At 41.7% G+C, this 17,899-nt stretch overlaps 1 protein-coding gene across 3 annotated transcripts in view; it reads left to right on the forward strand.

Annotated features, from left to right (window-relative positions):
* The first annotated feature begins 9,647 nt into the window (after positions 1–9,647).
* The window catches only part of ROCK2 (Rho associated coiled-coil containing protein kinase 2), a 97,612-nt gene continuing 89,360 nt past the window's right edge, over positions 9,648–17,899 (forward strand). The window contains exon 1 of one of the 3 annotated variants that reach the window (XM_034060809.1): positions 9,648–9,814. In XM_034060809.1, the coding sequence (XP_033916700.1) occupies positions 9,665–9,814 (150 nt within the window). In that variant the 5' untranslated portion in view covers positions 9,648–9,664. The remainder of the gene's footprint in view (positions 9,815–17,899) is intronic. The other 2 variants (XM_034060807.1, XM_034060808.1) reach the window with 2 other exon arrangements.

Below are 17,899 nucleotides of genomic sequence, written 5' to 3' on the forward strand. Positions count from 1 at the left end.
CCATGGTGATACCAGCTGACTGATGCAGTGAGCTATGCAGCTGCAATACCAGTCATGGGGGAGCCTTGGGTAGCTGCTCAGAAAATTCTGAAATACCCCAATTTTGTTATTTTGTGTAGTGAAATCTCTGCTCACGTGCTGCTCTGCATCATCCAGTGCTTGCTTCCGAGCTGGAATTCTGTTCTGCTGTAACATTTCCTACCCTTTCAGCAACTACAGCTAGATACATCTTTTTTATTTATGTTTTCTATGGTTTAGCTTTTATCTTGGGGCATGGCATCATCTATTCAAACTATCAACACGTTAGCAGTATGCTCAGTGCAAAAAAATACTTCTTTTTAATTTTGTTATTAGTTCTAAGCTAATTGACCAGAAGAGGATGAAAATTTAATAATGCAGAGATCCCCCCTCCTACAGGGACCAGCTTGGAACTGATGGGATGAAAGGAGATGAAGAAATAAGTATTATCTGTATGCACTATAATGGGCCTGATGAATCCAAGAACATTGTAAGTCATGAGCCCTAATTTATTACTCTGGCTGAGTAGGTGGGTTGAACTCTTATACTTGAAAAAAAAAAAGATAAAAATGTGCTTTAATTTAGGTGGAAAAGAAGCAGCATTGATTTTAAAAGTGGTAAGAGCTAGAGTTGGATGATTTATTTATTTATTTAAATAGTTAATTCCCCGGGAAACGCGGTTTCAGTCATGTCTAAACTATTTGCTTCAAATTTGCTGAATAGTTTTGGCTGGAAAAAAAACAAAGGAGGGGATAAACTCTGTTGGAGGAAAGTCCCCAGTTACCCAACAGCTCAATGATCAGAACACTTACTTAGGTAGCAGAGCCCCCATAGCACAGGCTGTTTTGAGGCTGGCTATGTTCAATCCTTTCTCTTACCACCTTGATTTTGTCCAGATGGAGAGGGATGGGGACACACCTCCCAAGAGAACACACTGGTTCCCAGGGTGAGAAGCCCTGATTCTCATGCTCCTCCTCACTGACCAACAAACTCAGTGCCTTTGTGCAGAGCAATAGCTTCAATGCAAGGAAGAATTTCCGCTTTCTCCCACTTCTGGTATCCCCTATCCTTTGAGAGCTTCCTAAGAAGTGGAACTGTGCTTTTAATTTCCTTGGACAAAAGTAGGATTTCCTTATTCTACATACCTCCATGCTATGAGACTGAAATAAGAGACTGCCTCTCTCCTTTCAAGCATCCAGAGCAAATATTCTACATTGCATCAAACAAAACATTTCATTGTCCACATAAAGAAATACCTTCAGCTCATTTTCTTTCAGCAAGAAAACCAGCCAGTTTGGTTACATCCAAACTGTGGTGTTTTTTATTATCTTCACCATGGGTTTTGAACAAAAATGCAACCTCTACAAAGTCTTTAACTGGTCATGAAATAGTTTGGTTTCACTTTCATCCAGCCTGCACAACGCTTCTTACAAACCATTATGTCTGCAGCCACATCAACAAAGAACTGGAAACAATGCTGAGGGCTTCCAACTCCTGTCCCTACATTGCCAGTCCCCACGTGTATGGCCCCTTCAAAATGCATTGACCACCCCACAGGTAGTTATTTTCTTCCTGCCTTTACTTGGATGAAGGTTGTACAAAACCCCAGCATTTACAACTAGAAACTTCCTCATTTCTCATTTAAGTTTTTTCATGATCACTTTACATGCATATGTTCTTCTGCCAGCACTGTTCTGTAACGTTCAGAGCTCATAAGTCTTCTTGGTTTGGACTTCCTTAGTGTATCTACCAACACCACCATATTCTCAGTCACTCATCTGCTGGACTTGGCAAATTCACATAAAATAGATTGCCTTGTTCTTTTATCTCTGCCCAATTCCCAGTTTCTGTTCCTCTCCTTTGATACAGATGAGTGATGAGCAGAACTATTTGTGATCTTGCCCTTACCCTATCTTACTTGTGTATTTTTCGGTAATTTTTACAATACCATTTACCCTTTTTAACTCCATATTTCCATCAGCTAATGGAAGCCTGAAGTACTTCTCCTCAGCTGTTTCCAAATGGCAAGTTCCCACATTATATCAGAATTTCTTACTAGTCCCCAGGGGCACATCCCTCTATCAACTGTACCGTTTAATTATGTCCTATCATTCCTGACATTGAGATAATCCAGACCTTCCAAGCAATATCCCAATCCTCAACCCTCTGCTGATGTTGTCTTCGGCTCTGTGTGAATCAGCAGCATGCTCCCTAATTTCATGCTGCTAAACAAAAAGGTTCCAATTCCAAAATGTTAAACAAGATGGACCGAGACTGGTCCTTGTCATTCCTTCCAAACCAGATCTTCAAGGATTCAACTAGTACCCTCCTATTTCACCCCATCAAGCACTGCTGTCTTACATATAGTCGGCTCTTTGTAGTCTAGGAATAGTATGTTATCCTCTGTAATGTTTTGTAGATGAATCTCCTACAAAGAATGTACATTAAAATTTCCCTTAGTAATTCCCACTAATTCCAACCTTACCATATGATATTATTTGCTGAAGACAAGGAAAATGAGATCAGTGGCACTTTTCCCCCCATTTTTTATAGTTGTGATTAGTCCAGTATGATGTACATTTAGACTCTGTTATTTTCCTCCATATCTTTGTCATTTGCCAGTAATGTGCTTTTAAACATTGCATGTTACTGAGGTCACAGGAGGAGTTTGGAAGTGTCATACTTGTCTCCTTTTAGGATAAAGGTCATACTTACTGTTTTTGATCATACTGTTTTCAATCATATGACATAATCCTGACAATAGAAACTCATTTGAACATTAGTTGTTACTGAAATGAAGATGCAGGTTTAGTAATTTCAGAATTCTGATGCTTATCTGATACCAAATTTACTAAAATCTTTTTTTTTTTAATTTGGTTATAATTACCATTTCTATGGCAATTTTAATTTCCATACCTTCTGCTTATCCATTCAGTAGCTTGTTTTAATATCATCACCCATCACCAAAGCCTAAATGAAGTATTCATTTGGACTGAGGCAAAACCGAGATCATCTCTATGCTAGTGTTTTCACACAGTGGTCCCATTTATTATTTGAAATTCACATCTACTAATAACAGTTGTTGAACACAACTGTCCTTGTTGGACAAAACGAGAAATAGGAAAACAGTACTTTTTCCAAACAGGAAGAAAGAAGATAGGGTTCCTGGATATTTCTTTTCTTTCCTTCTTTTGTCCCGTTCTGTGCCAAGTGTTTACTTTGCTGCTTGATTCTGATGTTGTTTACATACTAAAAGATGTCATTTCTCCAGGAGTGTAAACTCTTATCTGCAAAGCTGTATCTTCACTAGTGCACTCACAATTGTTCTTATTTTACAGCCTCTGCAAGCTCCCCATGAGCAGTCACAGCTACCATAGTTTTTTAAACTCCAGTAACAGCTAGACTGCCTTTTTTCCCCCACAAGTAACAGTAGCTAAGTCTTGATGAAAAGCAGATCGTAGGAATGACAGTGCTAATACAGAGACACATAATGTGGGTATTCAGAGATTCACACAGAACGACAGCACTGATCATCTTTATTTAGCCCATTCTGTACAAGTCATTTCCCCCCTAATTACTGGGAGTGTTTGGTGGCCAGGGTTTTACTGTCACTTTCCAAGACAGTTTCTGCATGCTTATGGCTAAAGGCCAAATCAACAGAAAGATTTATTAGGTGCCTACAATGGTTCTCACATCAAAATCCGAGATGGCAATCCAAAAATACTCCTGTCAGTAGCCACCTAAATGTAGAAGTTTCACTGTCTACCTTCTTGCCTCCATCCTGCTGAACATTCTCATCAACATCCTCCCTGCCTCTTCAGCAGAATGCAACCTTAAAGAGAACCACACACAAACTTGCAAGATAGACTGCTTCAGCAGAATGCAACCTTAAAGAGAACCACACACAAACTTGCAAGATAATGCCTAGAAACTTTATCTGGAGGTGGAATATGCGTCATGAATTGCCACAGGATGCAGAAAGGAGAATACGTACATGGGTTCTCAGATCAGGATAGACATGCTTGTTCAGACTATGTATCATCTGGCAAAACTAGGGATTTGAGTGCATTTCTTAGAACGAGTTTTCTTCAGTACACAGTACGCAGTTTACACAGTACACAGACATCTAACATGTCTGATTCTCCTCAGGTTTTCTATAAGGAGCTTATTTGCATAATTCTGGACTTTGGGAGCCATTTTGGGAAGAAGGTGTTTAAATGTTTGATCTCAAATCAGAAATCCTTGCGTTCGTATGGGTACACATTCACTGAAAGAGGTAAGTATTACAGGCATGCAAGTGATGGGATTGAATCAGTCCTTCATCCCCTTGTCAGAATTAAAAGGAGGCAGAAATAAGCTCCAAGAAGCTAGGCCAGGACTTCCAAGGGACCAGCAGCTTTGTACCCTGTACACTTCCAATTTTGCAGCCTTTACAATGTGTCATGTAAAGAAATTGCTGAGATAAAGCTCACAGCAGAAGTAAGAGGGGAAGAAACCCTCCTCTGCTCCAAGTTTCTGTGCGTTATAAGCAGCATTACTGCAGCATGACAGGGAGGACTTCATAAATCAGAGCAGCCCCTTGAACTGCTGTGACTTATCCCTATGGGCTACAAAGCCCTAAACTTCACCTGAATGCAGAAAGCAGCAAAGGAAAACTTGAGGTTACTTTGCCTTTACTCTCCAAGCTATGCTTACTGCAACTTTCCTCCTGGGACTTGCAGCAGAAAATCTGGCACATCAACACCACGTAAGCATTTTAATTAACCTAGATTCGCAGTTTCACTTCTGTCTTCCCAATGCACCCAAGAGACTACGAAAACTGCCCTATTAACACAAGAAATGTTAGTTAGCTGGAGAGAATTATATAACAAATTAAAAGACACGCAAAGACCAAGTCCTGAATTATCAGGACACACCCAGGCATTACGCAGCTAATTTTCACACCTCCTCTTCTTTGATCCTCTGATATTTGTGTTTAAGACACTGAATTCAACACAGCATAGACAGTACCAACAGTTCTGCACTGATCAGCTGTCGTGCTGTTTGAAAGAGCAGGAATCACTGATATCTGTTATAACATACCTATTGGAGACAAAGATATATTCCTTCCCAAGTAGGAACAGCAGATGTAGGCCTTTACCTATAAAGTTTACCATATGAAGATAGTTCCTTTAATAAAGTCTACCATATGAAGTTAGTTCCTTTAACATCCACTTGATTAGTTTGGTTTGAATTTAATTATACAGATGGCTGAGTGGGTTTGTAATTTTATAGCTGGCCTGCGCTAGTGATTGATGTGGTAGTGTCACTGTTACTGAGGACTGGTTTGGAAATAAATGGGGTTGGAAAAGCTGCTTGTATTTAAAACTGGTAGTTGCAATGCAACAGATGCTGTACTATGAATTAAATGGAAGACTGTTGAACAGTGTTTTTTTTGTGGATTTTACGTAACTATAGCATTTGCACCAAGACAACACTGGAATCAGCAAATCAGCAGTGTTGATGAGTATGGCTGACTTTGTGACCCCTTTAAAAACATGTGCTTTTGTATCTCCTGGATACAGAAGTCATGTACCTTTCTTCCTGTTTTCTTTAACCTAAAATAAAGGGGTTATTTTTAATCCAGAAAAATAATTTATTAGCCCTTAGACTGATTAAACACTAGCACATAAGAAAGGAAAATAAAACCCAAACAAACACCACAATAAACTTATATTCCTTTCTGTCCCTACTTCATATTCATGAATCTGAAAATAAAGAATCCCTTATGCTAGTGAAGTAAATGTAAATTATTTTCTGGAGGTAGAATGACAAACTTCAGCTACATTCTCCAATGTCTCATTATTTAAAAAAAAACACCTCTTGTCCTATTTCCATCACAACAACAATGATCAGCTGTGACTGATGTTCAAACATCAGTGCATCACCCGGCAGCAAGGAGGCACAATAGCTACTCACCTTTGCCTGTGTAGCAGTTTGTTGTGGCTTAATTTTGGCAGCTTTCAAAGACTGTGTTTGCTTAGACAATCTGTCTTTTTGTCCTCTTACTCTGCTGTCACAATTTGGTTCTCATTCAGGATGAGAGTCTCTTTATGTCTCCAGGTAGAGACAGTCCATGGCAACTCACTTTTCTATGCTTCTGTTTTCCAAGATGCTAAACACAAAAATGAACTAAATCCACATGAGATGCTAATCCCAAACTTTAGGTTTACCAATTCGTAGAATTAGCTCCCCCATCAGTAGTGCTCTTATGCTCTCTTTAAAACACCTGCAGAGTGGGAGCCCAAGATCATTTACAAAAGCCTTAACAAGCCAGCAGCAAGTGCTAAAAATGTAGCAGTCCTTTCTCTTAAAACAGATGCGCAGAGGGGTAGTTTCTCTCCTTTCCCTTCTTTTGCAACAGCTAGTGGCAAAAGCATGCCTGAGGTTCTGAGACAAACCCTTCTTCTTCCTGAGAAGGCTTGATCCCTATGGAATACCCTAAAGCTGATGACTTCTTACCAATAAGCCCAGTTTACTAACTTCCTACAAACCTGCACATGCATATGCAGTCAGTTCTGAAAATAGCCAACAGCAAATTTCTGACTGCCTTGGGACACCCAAGACACCTAGAGAGTTAAATGGCATTTCGGGCAGGAGAGAGAAAGGTGAAGGATCTAAGTGTGGACTCCCAGGCTTACACCTGCAGTTTGTACATTGGTGGAAAGCTTGGACTTTGCCCCACAAAACATGGTAAATACCATTTGACAATGCACTGCACTGGACTTCAAAACTATCGTGCACAACCAAGTAAAAACAGTTTTTCTTTAGATGGTCACTGTTGAGGATGGGGGTTACCCTAAGAGATGTATGTGACTGCAGATAGAAAAGGTAGAACGGTAAAAGACTGCAAGAAGGTGGGGTTGTTTTTCCTTTAGGACACATTAACTGTGGTTTTGCAAATACTAAGGGAACAATCTGACTTTTAGGTGCTCTTTTTGCCACTTAGAACTTATAACCAGCAATAAAGCTTCCGCTGATGATTTTGTTAAGCATTTGTGTCATAAAAAGGAATTCAGCTGACCGCTGTTGTCAATTTGTCTCTTGCAACAGAGTAAAACTTGTTTCATCAGCAAACAGGTATGACCTGAAGGCTAGAGGAACAGATCTATTGGGCAAGAATTTCAAGAAGTTACTGCTTCTACACACTTGCTTTTGAAGTCACAATCACACTTGGTTTTGTATGTAAAAAGGGCTGTTATGCTTCTTTAAGAATTTGTTACCTTTGTCGAAACAGCACCCTGGACAATGTCATTAAATCACATAAGTTAGATAAAGTAAGAATAGTTTTTACAAAGCTTATTTTCTAGATAAGAAAAATGAGGAAAAGAGAAGCAACTTGTCTGTAGCCAAGGGGAAACTGAGAAGAGAGCTTAAAACTTCACATCACCTGGTACTTGAATCAAAGCTCATTGAAATCACCCCCAAAACTGTTGTTGACATTAGCAGATCCCAGCATGAGCTCCTTATTAATCACTGGAGACACCTCCTCACACTTGGCCTCTTGTCCAAACCCATTTTAAATACCTTCTTTAAAAAAAACAGCAACCCAAACCATTTCTGCTGTGCCACTTACAAGAAGTTAGCCAGTGAGTAGGCTGTATGTGAAGAAATCCTGTTCTTTTAGGTAATGTAGAGCTTTCAACGGTTGACATGCCAAGCCATGTAACTTCAGTACCCACATCCTAATCCTAATAGCACCCCTACTAGCTGTTGCACCTACTTTTATCTTGTTGTAATGTAAACTGCTCAAGCAAATTATGTGATTTTTCTTTCTCGTGGTACTGCAGTAAAGCACATAATAATCTGTTTGGGAGATGAAGTAATCCTACAATATAAGTAAACAGTGCCTCTCCCAAACAGATTTTCACCAGAAAACTCACGAACTCAATGTGGTGCGCTCAAAGAAGCCATCATAACTTCTCAAAACATTCACGTGTGTGTGCGTGTGTTCCTGTCAGATTTGGGAATTTTGGTTCTGTGGACTATAATCCAGATTCCAGTAACGGGTTTTGGGCTGATGCTCAGACCTGACCTACCCTCAAACTGGGGGCTGTTCAGTGCCATGGCCCTGACTCAGAATATCAGAGAGTGATCTCACTCAAAACCATGCAAGTGACTCACACATTTACTTCTCTTTGACTCCTCTTCCTTTCAAGTTAAAGTACCAGCCCATTTTTCTGACATCAGGTCACTGACATCCAGGTACCAGTTGAAAGTCAACACAATAAAACTAAAACGTTAACCTTTCCTCCCAGAGGTCCCTCCACCTCTGTGGATGGCACTTCCATCGTCCCTGTCATTCTGCTCAGTAACATCAGCTCTGAGCTGCTGGAACCATAGTTCAGCCACAAAGTTGTCCTAGGGAGCATCCCTGCCATCCGAGTCACCTCCTTCATCCCTGCAGCCACAACAGGCTAGCAACATCACTCTCCCAGCTACAACATGCTCCTGCCTGGGTTTGTACACAGCGTCCTACCCCTTCAAAATGCCCACCAAGCAGCGTCAAGGTAGTGGTAAGCACGTCCAGCACAGCAGGTGGTCATCCATCCTCCCTCACACAGCCCCTACCTGGTAGCTCTCCATCCTCCCTCTAGTACATGAGCACTGCTGAGACACTGCTCACCCACTTTCTCGAGTGTTTTGGGGTTGATTTTGGAGTGCTTTACAGTACGCGGGCAGGATGAAGTCTCAGCCAAACTCACCCAGGCATCACACAGCCCCTTCCCTCTCCGGCTGCTGTGATCAGGCCCAGCCCTTCGGCGAGGCCTTACCCGCACAGCTGCCTCGAGGGTTGGCGGGCCGTGCGGTCACCTCGCTACTGCGGCCGCGGCAGGCTGAGCGCGGCGGGGCGGCCCCAGGCCTCCCCTTGGCCACGGGGAGCTGAGCTCAGGGTTATAGTTAGGCGGTGAGTGAGCGCTGAGCTATGCGCCGCTCGCAGCGCGGCCTTGTGGGTAAGGGAGGCCGGGGGAGGAAGAGGCCGGGCCGGAGCGGGACGAGCCGAGCAGAGCCGGGCCGGGCGAGGGGCGGGCGCCGCGGGCAGGCGGGAGTCGCGCAATGGAGTGAGCGGCGGGGGTGGGCCGGAGGGACAGCGGTGAGGCCAGACCAGGCCAAGCCGGCGGTGCTCGCAGCTCCCGCCCGAGCAGCAGAAGAGGCGGGGTACAAGGAGCCGGAGTCCGAGTCGGTCGCCGCCTTCCCCTTCCCTCCCCGCCTCCCTCCGCTGTCGGGGCGGGCGCGCAGCCCGCGCGATGGCCCGGCCGGCGGCAGGGAGCGGGCCGTGAGCCGGAGCCCGCTGAGGGACGCCCCCAGCAGGGGGAGAGGCGGGGGCACGGCGGGAAGCGATCCCTCCCTTCCTCCCACCTCTCCCCTCCCTCTGCCCGGGCGGAGCAGCCGCAGCTTCCCCGCGCCCTTCATGCCCGGGCGGCCGCGGGCCGGCCAACGGCGGCGCACTGCTCTCCACTGCCGCCTCTGCACAGACCCGGCCCGCCGGGCCCCCGCCCTTCCCCGGCCTCTCTGCCGCGCTAGGCCCCGCGCCGGGCGGCCCCTCTCAGTCCCCTCCTCCCGGCTGTGGGGGACGGTCTCTCGCCGCCGCTAGGCGGGCCGGAGGATGAGCCAGCAGCCGGCGGGGAAGATGTCGGCGGCTCCCCTCGCGGCGGAGGCGCTGGAGCCGGCGGCGGGGATGCTCGAGGGCCGCCAGAGGAAGCTGGAGTCCATGATCCGCGACCCGCGCTCCCCGGTCAACGTGGAGAGCCTGCTGGTGAGGGGGGCAGCAGGGCCGCGCTGCGCCGCGCCGCGGGGGAAAGCGCTTGGCGGGGTAACAAAGGGAGCGCTGCCCTCGCCTCGGGCGGGCGGGAGGAAGGGAGGGGGAAGGAAGGAAGGAAGGAAAGGGCTCCCGCGTACTGGAGAAGCTTTCTTGGGGGAGGACGGAGGCTGTTTCCCCGGGGTTGTGGGGGGGCGGCGCCTTTCCACGCCCCCGGCCGGGCAGCCGGCTAGGGGCGCTGGGCAGCGGACGGGAGGCCCGCCGGCTGGGAGTGGGCCCTTGGTCCTGGGGCTGTTCGGGGTGCACACACGGGACGGACACTGCACCAGGAGCCAGCGCTCTCTCTTTAGGTGCAGCGTATTTTGGGGAAAGTGAGAAGCGTCTTTGGGAAAATCTGACCTGGGGAGGAGAGCGCTTTTTTTTTTATTTTATTTCCCATCATCGTTCACATCGTTTGCTTTCGCGCCTCGTAATCCTAGCGTGTCCGTTCCCAAAGTACCTGCCTTTGTGTGAGCTGCCAGGCATCCAGTCCCCATCCTCTCTCACATCTCCCCTTTACCCGCACAGTAAAACCAGCCTCTGGTGAAGCTGAGGTTTGCTGTGCGATGTGGAAATAGTGCAGGAAAAGGGCACGCCTAAGGGAGAAATGTAAACTGGGGTGGAGGGGAGTCCTATGGGGTCACGATTTTTTTCCATTGGGGCAAATTGATTCGTCTGTCTCCTATTTCAAATAGCATGTTTCTATGTGACTGTATGAAATAGAATTTCCTTCAGTAAGAAATCCATGCCCTCAGGAAGAAGTGGGAAGAGAGTTGTATTTCCCCATTTAAAACATCCAAACCCTGGAAAGACAGAGGCTATTATTATTACTGCTACTGCTGGACTTCAGAGTCTTAAAACCTTTTATTTACAAATTTCCAATCTGTCCCAAGATTTCCAATGTGCCCCACTTAGGAGGAGCAGAAAAGGGGGCAGAAATCCCAGTCCTTGTAAGAGTTGCTTATGGCACTTACATTGAGTCTCTTTTTTTTCTGCTTTCAAATGACTCAGTTCTGTTTGGCCAAGAATACAGGAACTGACTGAACAGTATGTATGTCTGTGCTGTGTGGAGAATATAAGAATTTCGTATAACATCTGAAAAATGTTCTTCTCAAGGCTTGAGTACTGTATTACTGCTCTCATGGATGTTCAGAGGCATAATGACAGCCATAGTAGTCAATGAAGGGGAGTGGGAAATAGTGCTGCATATCTAACTGGATTCAGATAAGTTTTCGCCTAGGCCAGAGCAGAGAGCTGTCTCTGGGCTTCGCTCCCAGCATTTTCACTTTGGTATTTTGCTAGGAAAACTTTGACCTGTGGCCAAAAAAGAGCAGTTAAAAATAGTACAGTCATTCTGAAAAATGCATCAGGTTAATACTTAACCCCAGTAGGTTTCTTCACACTCTCTGCTTTTATATTCAACAGTGTTTCTTTTATTCCCTCACCCCCTCTGCCTTGGACATAGATTAGATACACTAAACCCCGTTTATGTTTCTGAAGAGAAATTCTAATTGCAAAATTGAGACTGGTCTGCTTAGCACTTGATTATTTGTTTTGTACACTTACAATGGTGACCACCACTTCATGTAATACAATGAAGAAATTAGCAAACCATGGGAGAGTGTTAGCTGGAGTTTGAATGTGTATTTTTTTTTATGGCAAAGTTCATCACTGTTCTCTGCTCTCTTTCTGTGTGTTTTACAGAAATAAGATTCCTTTCTGTAATTATATTTTACTTGCTGCTAAAAATTAGCTGCAGGTAAAATATAATACTGGTCAATGAAATTTCCTAGCTTGTGCATTCAGCATGTCTGTTTATAAAATGATGAACTACAGGCATATCTATTTGGTTTTCTGGTTTAGAAAATTTGCAACTGAGTTCCTGTAAAAGCTTTTTCTTTGGGGCTTTGGTATGGTTGCTTTATGCTATTTGACATCAATTTTGTATTGGCATTCTGCTATGCAGTCCAAGTATGAAAACATCATATTCAAATGGCAGAATTTACTAATTTACTAAACAGCTTACTTTAAGTGTAAATTATCATGAGTGGAAATGTGTTTTCAATTAAAAGTAGAAGTACAGCAACAGAAACTAAGTGTCAGGGAAAACATCTTAAAAAGACTAGCTGGAATGCCACTATTTCATCCTCCAAAAATAACATAACCAAAACTAAAAATGTGGAATGGAATTCAAAATGGAATTCATTTCCTTACACTGCAAAAAGTCATAAACAGCTGCTATTCTGCATTTTGTATGCATGCTTTATTTTTGGGAAGCTGTAAAAAGCAAGAAAGTAACTGTTAATCTGCAACACATGGTGCAAATTTGAAAGACGTGAGAAGCGGAGGTAATAAGCTGTCTTTCTCTAGACACCAATTCCACAGCTTATCAAGAGAGATTTTATTCAGTGGCTTTAAATGAAAAGATTTTCTTTATGTACCTTCCTGAGCGCAGGATGGCTGACCACATCCATCTGTTTCTTCAGCAGGAGAATCCATGAAGCCAAATACATTGATTGATTATTTTCCTCCCATCCCTCTTTGGGCTTTAAGAGAAACCGTCATATTTTCTAATGGGATTTTTTTCTATATTGTATGCCTTAACTCTTGTCTGTGCCTGTGTTGAGCATAATCATTTGTGTTTGATGGAAATATGTCTTTGAAAAAGACAAGTAGTCTCAATTCAGAGGCATTAAGAGATGGAGAATTTGCTAATTAGTTTATTCTGGTAGTTATGAAGGCAGAATTTAAAAACAGTGCAAATTGAAATGTGTGGCATGGTCATCATCATGATGATGGATGATGCTGGATAAAAAAAACCCAAAACCCAAACAAAAAACAAAACAAAAAAAACAACAAAGAGGACTTTCTACTCATTAGCATGGGTCTGATGCATAGCCTGTATTTGATGGGTGACATCAGCAAAGATATGTATAAAGGGAAGTGGTTTTTGCAGCCTCCTTTAGACATCCACTGACTGCTCTTTTTCTTCTTGTATCATACTAAAAGCCCGTGTAAAGTTGCCTCTGCTGAGATAAATAGCTCTTTTATTGTCACAGCTTTCTGTCATACAGTCTCTTACTCTTTTTGGTTGTGTAACATTGCATTAGTAGTCATGAAGACCTGTTTTATGTATTACACTTACATGGTGCAGATCACTTTGTAAAACTACTGTATTATTATTTGTTCTTCTGCCAGTATCTATCATCCACTAATTTAATGAGGAGACATTTTTATGTGTACTGCATGTACACACTGATAATAGTGCTTAGTGGTATTTGACCTTGGGTGATCTATAAGAAACACTTCTATAAATACATTCCTACCAAATAGTTCCTAGTTGCTAGCTACATTTAAGAAGAGCCTAACAGTTCTCAAATATGTTTGCATACTTATACTTTTGCATATATGTTCTGTCTACAGTATTAACTGTATTATACATGTTATTTAGGGGTGCATTGGTAAGTGTTGGCTGAACACTGAATGTGTTCTAAAACTAGAACAGATAGGTCAATGTAGGCTGTGTAAAACTAATCCAGACCTCTACTTCCTTGCCATGTGTAATTGTATCACTTCAGCACATGCCAAACTCAACTGTAGAGTTTTATGGTGGTGACGAACAGTTCTGATAAACCTTATCATCCTCCTCCCTGCAGTTGTCTGCCTGGTCCTTTTGCTGGAGCTGCAGTTCCCTAGAGAAAGGAAATGGTGTCTGCCCTTGGTCTTGTTCAGTGCAAGCCTTAGGATTTTACTGTTAAACTTAAACGTTGTCATTATGCCAGAGATGTGAAGTGTTGACTATCTTCTGCCTGCTCTGCTGTGGTTGTGTCAGTGTTTGAAAGAGGGCGTTCTTAAAAATTAGGCAGTGTAGCAGCAAAATTGTGGGCACAGTGCTGGGCTAGGCTGGGAATGCATTCATGGACTGAGAAACCGAGAGATGATTAGCAGGAGAGTGGTTAAGCATCTCAATACACATGCCTTAAAACTTAAAACAAACAAACTGAACTAAATTGCTATTTATATCTTTAATAATAATAATAAAAGCTGTCAGGTAAAGTGTCTATTTATACTAGTTTGAATATGAATAGATCTTCATCTAAGTTGAACCTTACCATGGAGACTCCAGAATTCTACCCCTAACAAAAGGTGGGCTGCAGATACAGCAGTGACTCTGACCTTTTCAATAGGTGCATCTGTCTGTGGCAGTCTCATCAACTGGGTAGATAACAACATTGTGCCAAGAGTGCTAATTTAGCAGGTCACTAGGCTGAGCCTTGTTAATACAGGATCTCCAGATCATCATGGTTGATAAACATATATCCCTTGACAGAATTTGTGTTACAGAATTTAAATGTTTCATATTTAATATGGAGCTCACAGATTTGATGTGAAAGTTGTCTCATTTTCCTGAATTTATTGCCATATAATTTTGAATCAGCAAGAACAATCTGTTGTGTTCATTTGAGCCAGCAAGCAAAGGGCAGAGCTGAAAATGTAGCAGTTAGCAGGATCTGACCTGAAACTTACTGCCCAGTAAGTAGTTAAAAGGCCACATGATTTCTGTTCTTGAAGAAATAATTTATTCCTTGTTTATTATAGTTGTTGGGCTGTTATTTCTCTCTTAGCTTTTGATTCTTTCTGTAAATTTTATATCTGTAAATTTTATATCTATAAATTTTATATTTTTGATCTGTGATTTCAGAACATCTATTGCAGACTTGAAAAAGATGAGCTTTAAAGAAACAGAATAGTTTTATGTTCATTGTTCCCATGTGATTGATTTATATATAGCAATGTAGTTAACTCGAAAGGGACAGTTCTTTTTTCTGATAGTTTTACGTGTTCTTATATACTGTGTTATTCCATGCTAGGCTTAAAATACTTGTAGTTTAAGAAAGCAGAGAAGCCAGTTTGCTCAGCATCAATGCGTTTACCACCACACATGAGATGCATGCAGATCTTGTGTGCGTACTCCCAAGAGGAATGTTCATTCTCAATATTTCACCTGTGTTGATCAGTTTGCAGGGTGGTTCATTTGTTCAGTATGTGTAACAGCTTAAGGGGCAGGGGAAAGAAAAGGGCAGCCATGCTGTCAAATGAGCATGGTTCTCTTCTGCTTTATATGTGATGGAATGAGAATCAGGAACTCTTTACTTTTCCAGATATTAGTAACCTCAGTGTCAGTTGGGAGATGTGTGCAAATGCTGATTAAAACTTTTTTTTTTTTTTTAAATTATATCTGCCATTTTCAATTAATGACACAGAGCAATGACAAAGTGTTTGGCTGTTTGTCTAGTAATGCAGTCCATAACAAAAGCTGCCTAATTTAAAATGAAGCAAAAAAAAAACATGCTGCCACAGTAACCAGTCTCTGCAGCTTTCAGTTGATGATTTCTTGCCAGTGTTTGAGCTACAAAATATGACTGGAATTGTATCACTGCCACAAAGGAACTGACTTTGGATTTTAAGGATGAAAGTGATTGAAACTTGCCAGTGGAGTTTTACATAATGAAAGAATATATATATATACACATATATTTAAATATATGTATGTTTTTATAACCCATAAGCATGGGGTGTTCTGAGGGGGGTGGGTGGTAGGGTGCTGCTATGTTGTGTCCAAGGTTGGTCTAAACTGTTATAATGAAAAGCACCAAGTGTTTCTGGTAACAAATCTATTTAAAATACTTTTGTCTTGGTACATCACATTGGTTAAGAGCAAGAATACTATGTTTATATTGGCAGCCTTTGCTAGTAATAAATTAATTTTAATGAGTCTTTTGCTATGTAAACAGAATGGTGAATGTAGTGCTTGGTTCCAAAGCCATACCTGCTGTCATGGCGCTTCTGCTGCTACAGAGTAAAACATCAAAGCACTCCTCATACTGCCAGCAGCATCTTCACAGCCAGTGGCATTTAAGCTTCTTTAGTGCAGGTGAAGCACCACTTGCATCCTTATTTTGGAACATTATATTAATTACCTGCTGACAAAGTTTTATGACTGTATGCTTAAAGTGGTGATTTGGCTACCCTCTAATATGCAAGGGCTCTATATTTTTGAAGATTATGATTCAGTGAATTTTGTCCTGATTTCACTAGGTTGGATAGTCTCAGTCAGTAAAGGCTGCTTATGTGGTGTGGGCTTACTTTTTCTTTTTTTCTGTGTTCATCTGCTATGGATACAGAGGGGCGCTTTTTTTTTTTCCTTATTCTGAAATACTGTGAGTTTAGTTGGCTTGTTTCAAGTTGGCTCCTGTTCAACTTCTGCTTCTGTTGTGGGATCTAAAAGGTGATAGATATGAGAAAAAAATCCAGTCTGGGTGCCACATACAAGTAATTTTTCATTGTTCCTGTTTTTTATTAATTGTATGTAGAATGATTTATGTAAGTCAAATCTTTCGCAAATGGTCACTAATTGCATAGTTTGTGTTTTCTGTGTGCCCAGATGGAGACTTGGGTTTGATGACTGCTGGGGTTTGATGTTAGTGTGCAGCATTGCTACTTTAGTACCGTAGTCATCTCGTTGTTCATTTTTGTTAACAGGACAGCGTGGTTCAGATGGTACAGGCAGAGAGATAATTAAAGAAGATGGTGTGCAGGAGGGTCTGAAGTCTAATATAGTGCTAGTGCTGCATGTTATCAGAGAAATATTTCTTCATTTCCAACTACATAAAATAGAGATGATGAAGTTGTTTTTTTGTTTAAACCTCTACTAGAGAAGAATTTAATACTTAGAACGAACTTATGTGATATAAAAAAGAACATCATGAGGAAACTTTATATGGAAGTGTTTAATTCTGAATCTTGAGGATTCAGATAACTGCGTGGTTGCTTTATTGCCTCTTGATTGTTCTAAATCACAGATACTGATTTATTAGTTTGTATTTAAAGTACAGAATAACAGGATCCTGCATAAAGCAGGGTAAAGTTTGGGTGACTCATCCAAACAAGAATTTTTTTATACTTCAGGCGGAAATGAAGAGGAGGTCACATACAGACAGGAAAGAAGGTTTGAACCATCATGAAAGAAGAAAAGCTAATCTTACCAAATATTCTTTTTTTTCCGTAAATCTTAAAACGAATGTTGGCTGACACCATCACCAAATAAATAACTAGAAGGAAAAAATGCTGACGTTCCATACTTCTGAAGTGTACTTAAAGTTTAACTAAAATCTTGATTACTGTTTAAAGGCTTGTAATGCATTATTGTTCTTTGTCCATGTCTGTCACTGCTGTTATGGGTAGTTGTCCAAAGTTTGCAGCTTAGTTGTTGATTAAGTATCAAACGTTGCTCTCTCAACAGTGTAGATTTATCCTAGTGTGGTAAATCTATGCTTTTGTTCAAGATGAAGAGTGCTGCATCGCTAAATTCACTGTAGTGTGTATGTACATATCTGCAAAGAGATTATGCTCTAAAAGTTGTAATAGCATAGTTCTTGTTGAGGGGTATACAATCATTTGGCTTACATATGCTATGAAAATGTTCTGTTTCATATGGAAGCTAGTTTTAAACTGGTTTTCCTTGTGGTTTCTGAAACTGGTTTGTTCTGGTCTCCATTTTCAGTTTAGCACTGATTATCTTGAGTGTGAGATTAGGGGCACAAGCCTTATAATTTCTTGCATGTATAGGACAGGTTTTTATTTGTGAATTACTTTTAGCACCATCTGGTATACAGGGAAGTGTATGTTGGGGTAGACTTCTAATATGTGCACCTAAGTCATTTGGAACAAGTTGTAGTAAGTAGATATAAGATGTTGTGGAGTTACTTAAGATTGTTTCTGCCCCTTACACAATTATGTAATCATGCTTGACTACTCAGTGCTTTTTTAGTGGAGTTTTTAAACTTTCGTGATAGAATAGCCATGAAGTCTCTCATTTTAGGAATAGAATTATTTCCTCTAACAGTGCAAGAAAATTAAGAGCAGGGAATAATACCATGTTGGAAGCTGTTAGTTTAGTGAATAATGAAAACCTTTCTACTGCCAGCTGTATGCACACATGATCTGTTTCCGTTAATGAACATTTCAGGACCTCTTCCTCTG

This window comes from Melopsittacus undulatus, chromosome 3 (genome assembly GCF_012275295.1).
Source record: "Melopsittacus undulatus isolate bMelUnd1 chromosome 3, bMelUnd1.mat.Z, whole genome shotgun sequence".
NCBI lineage: Eukaryota > Metazoa > Chordata > Aves > Psittaciformes > Psittaculidae > Melopsittacus > Melopsittacus undulatus.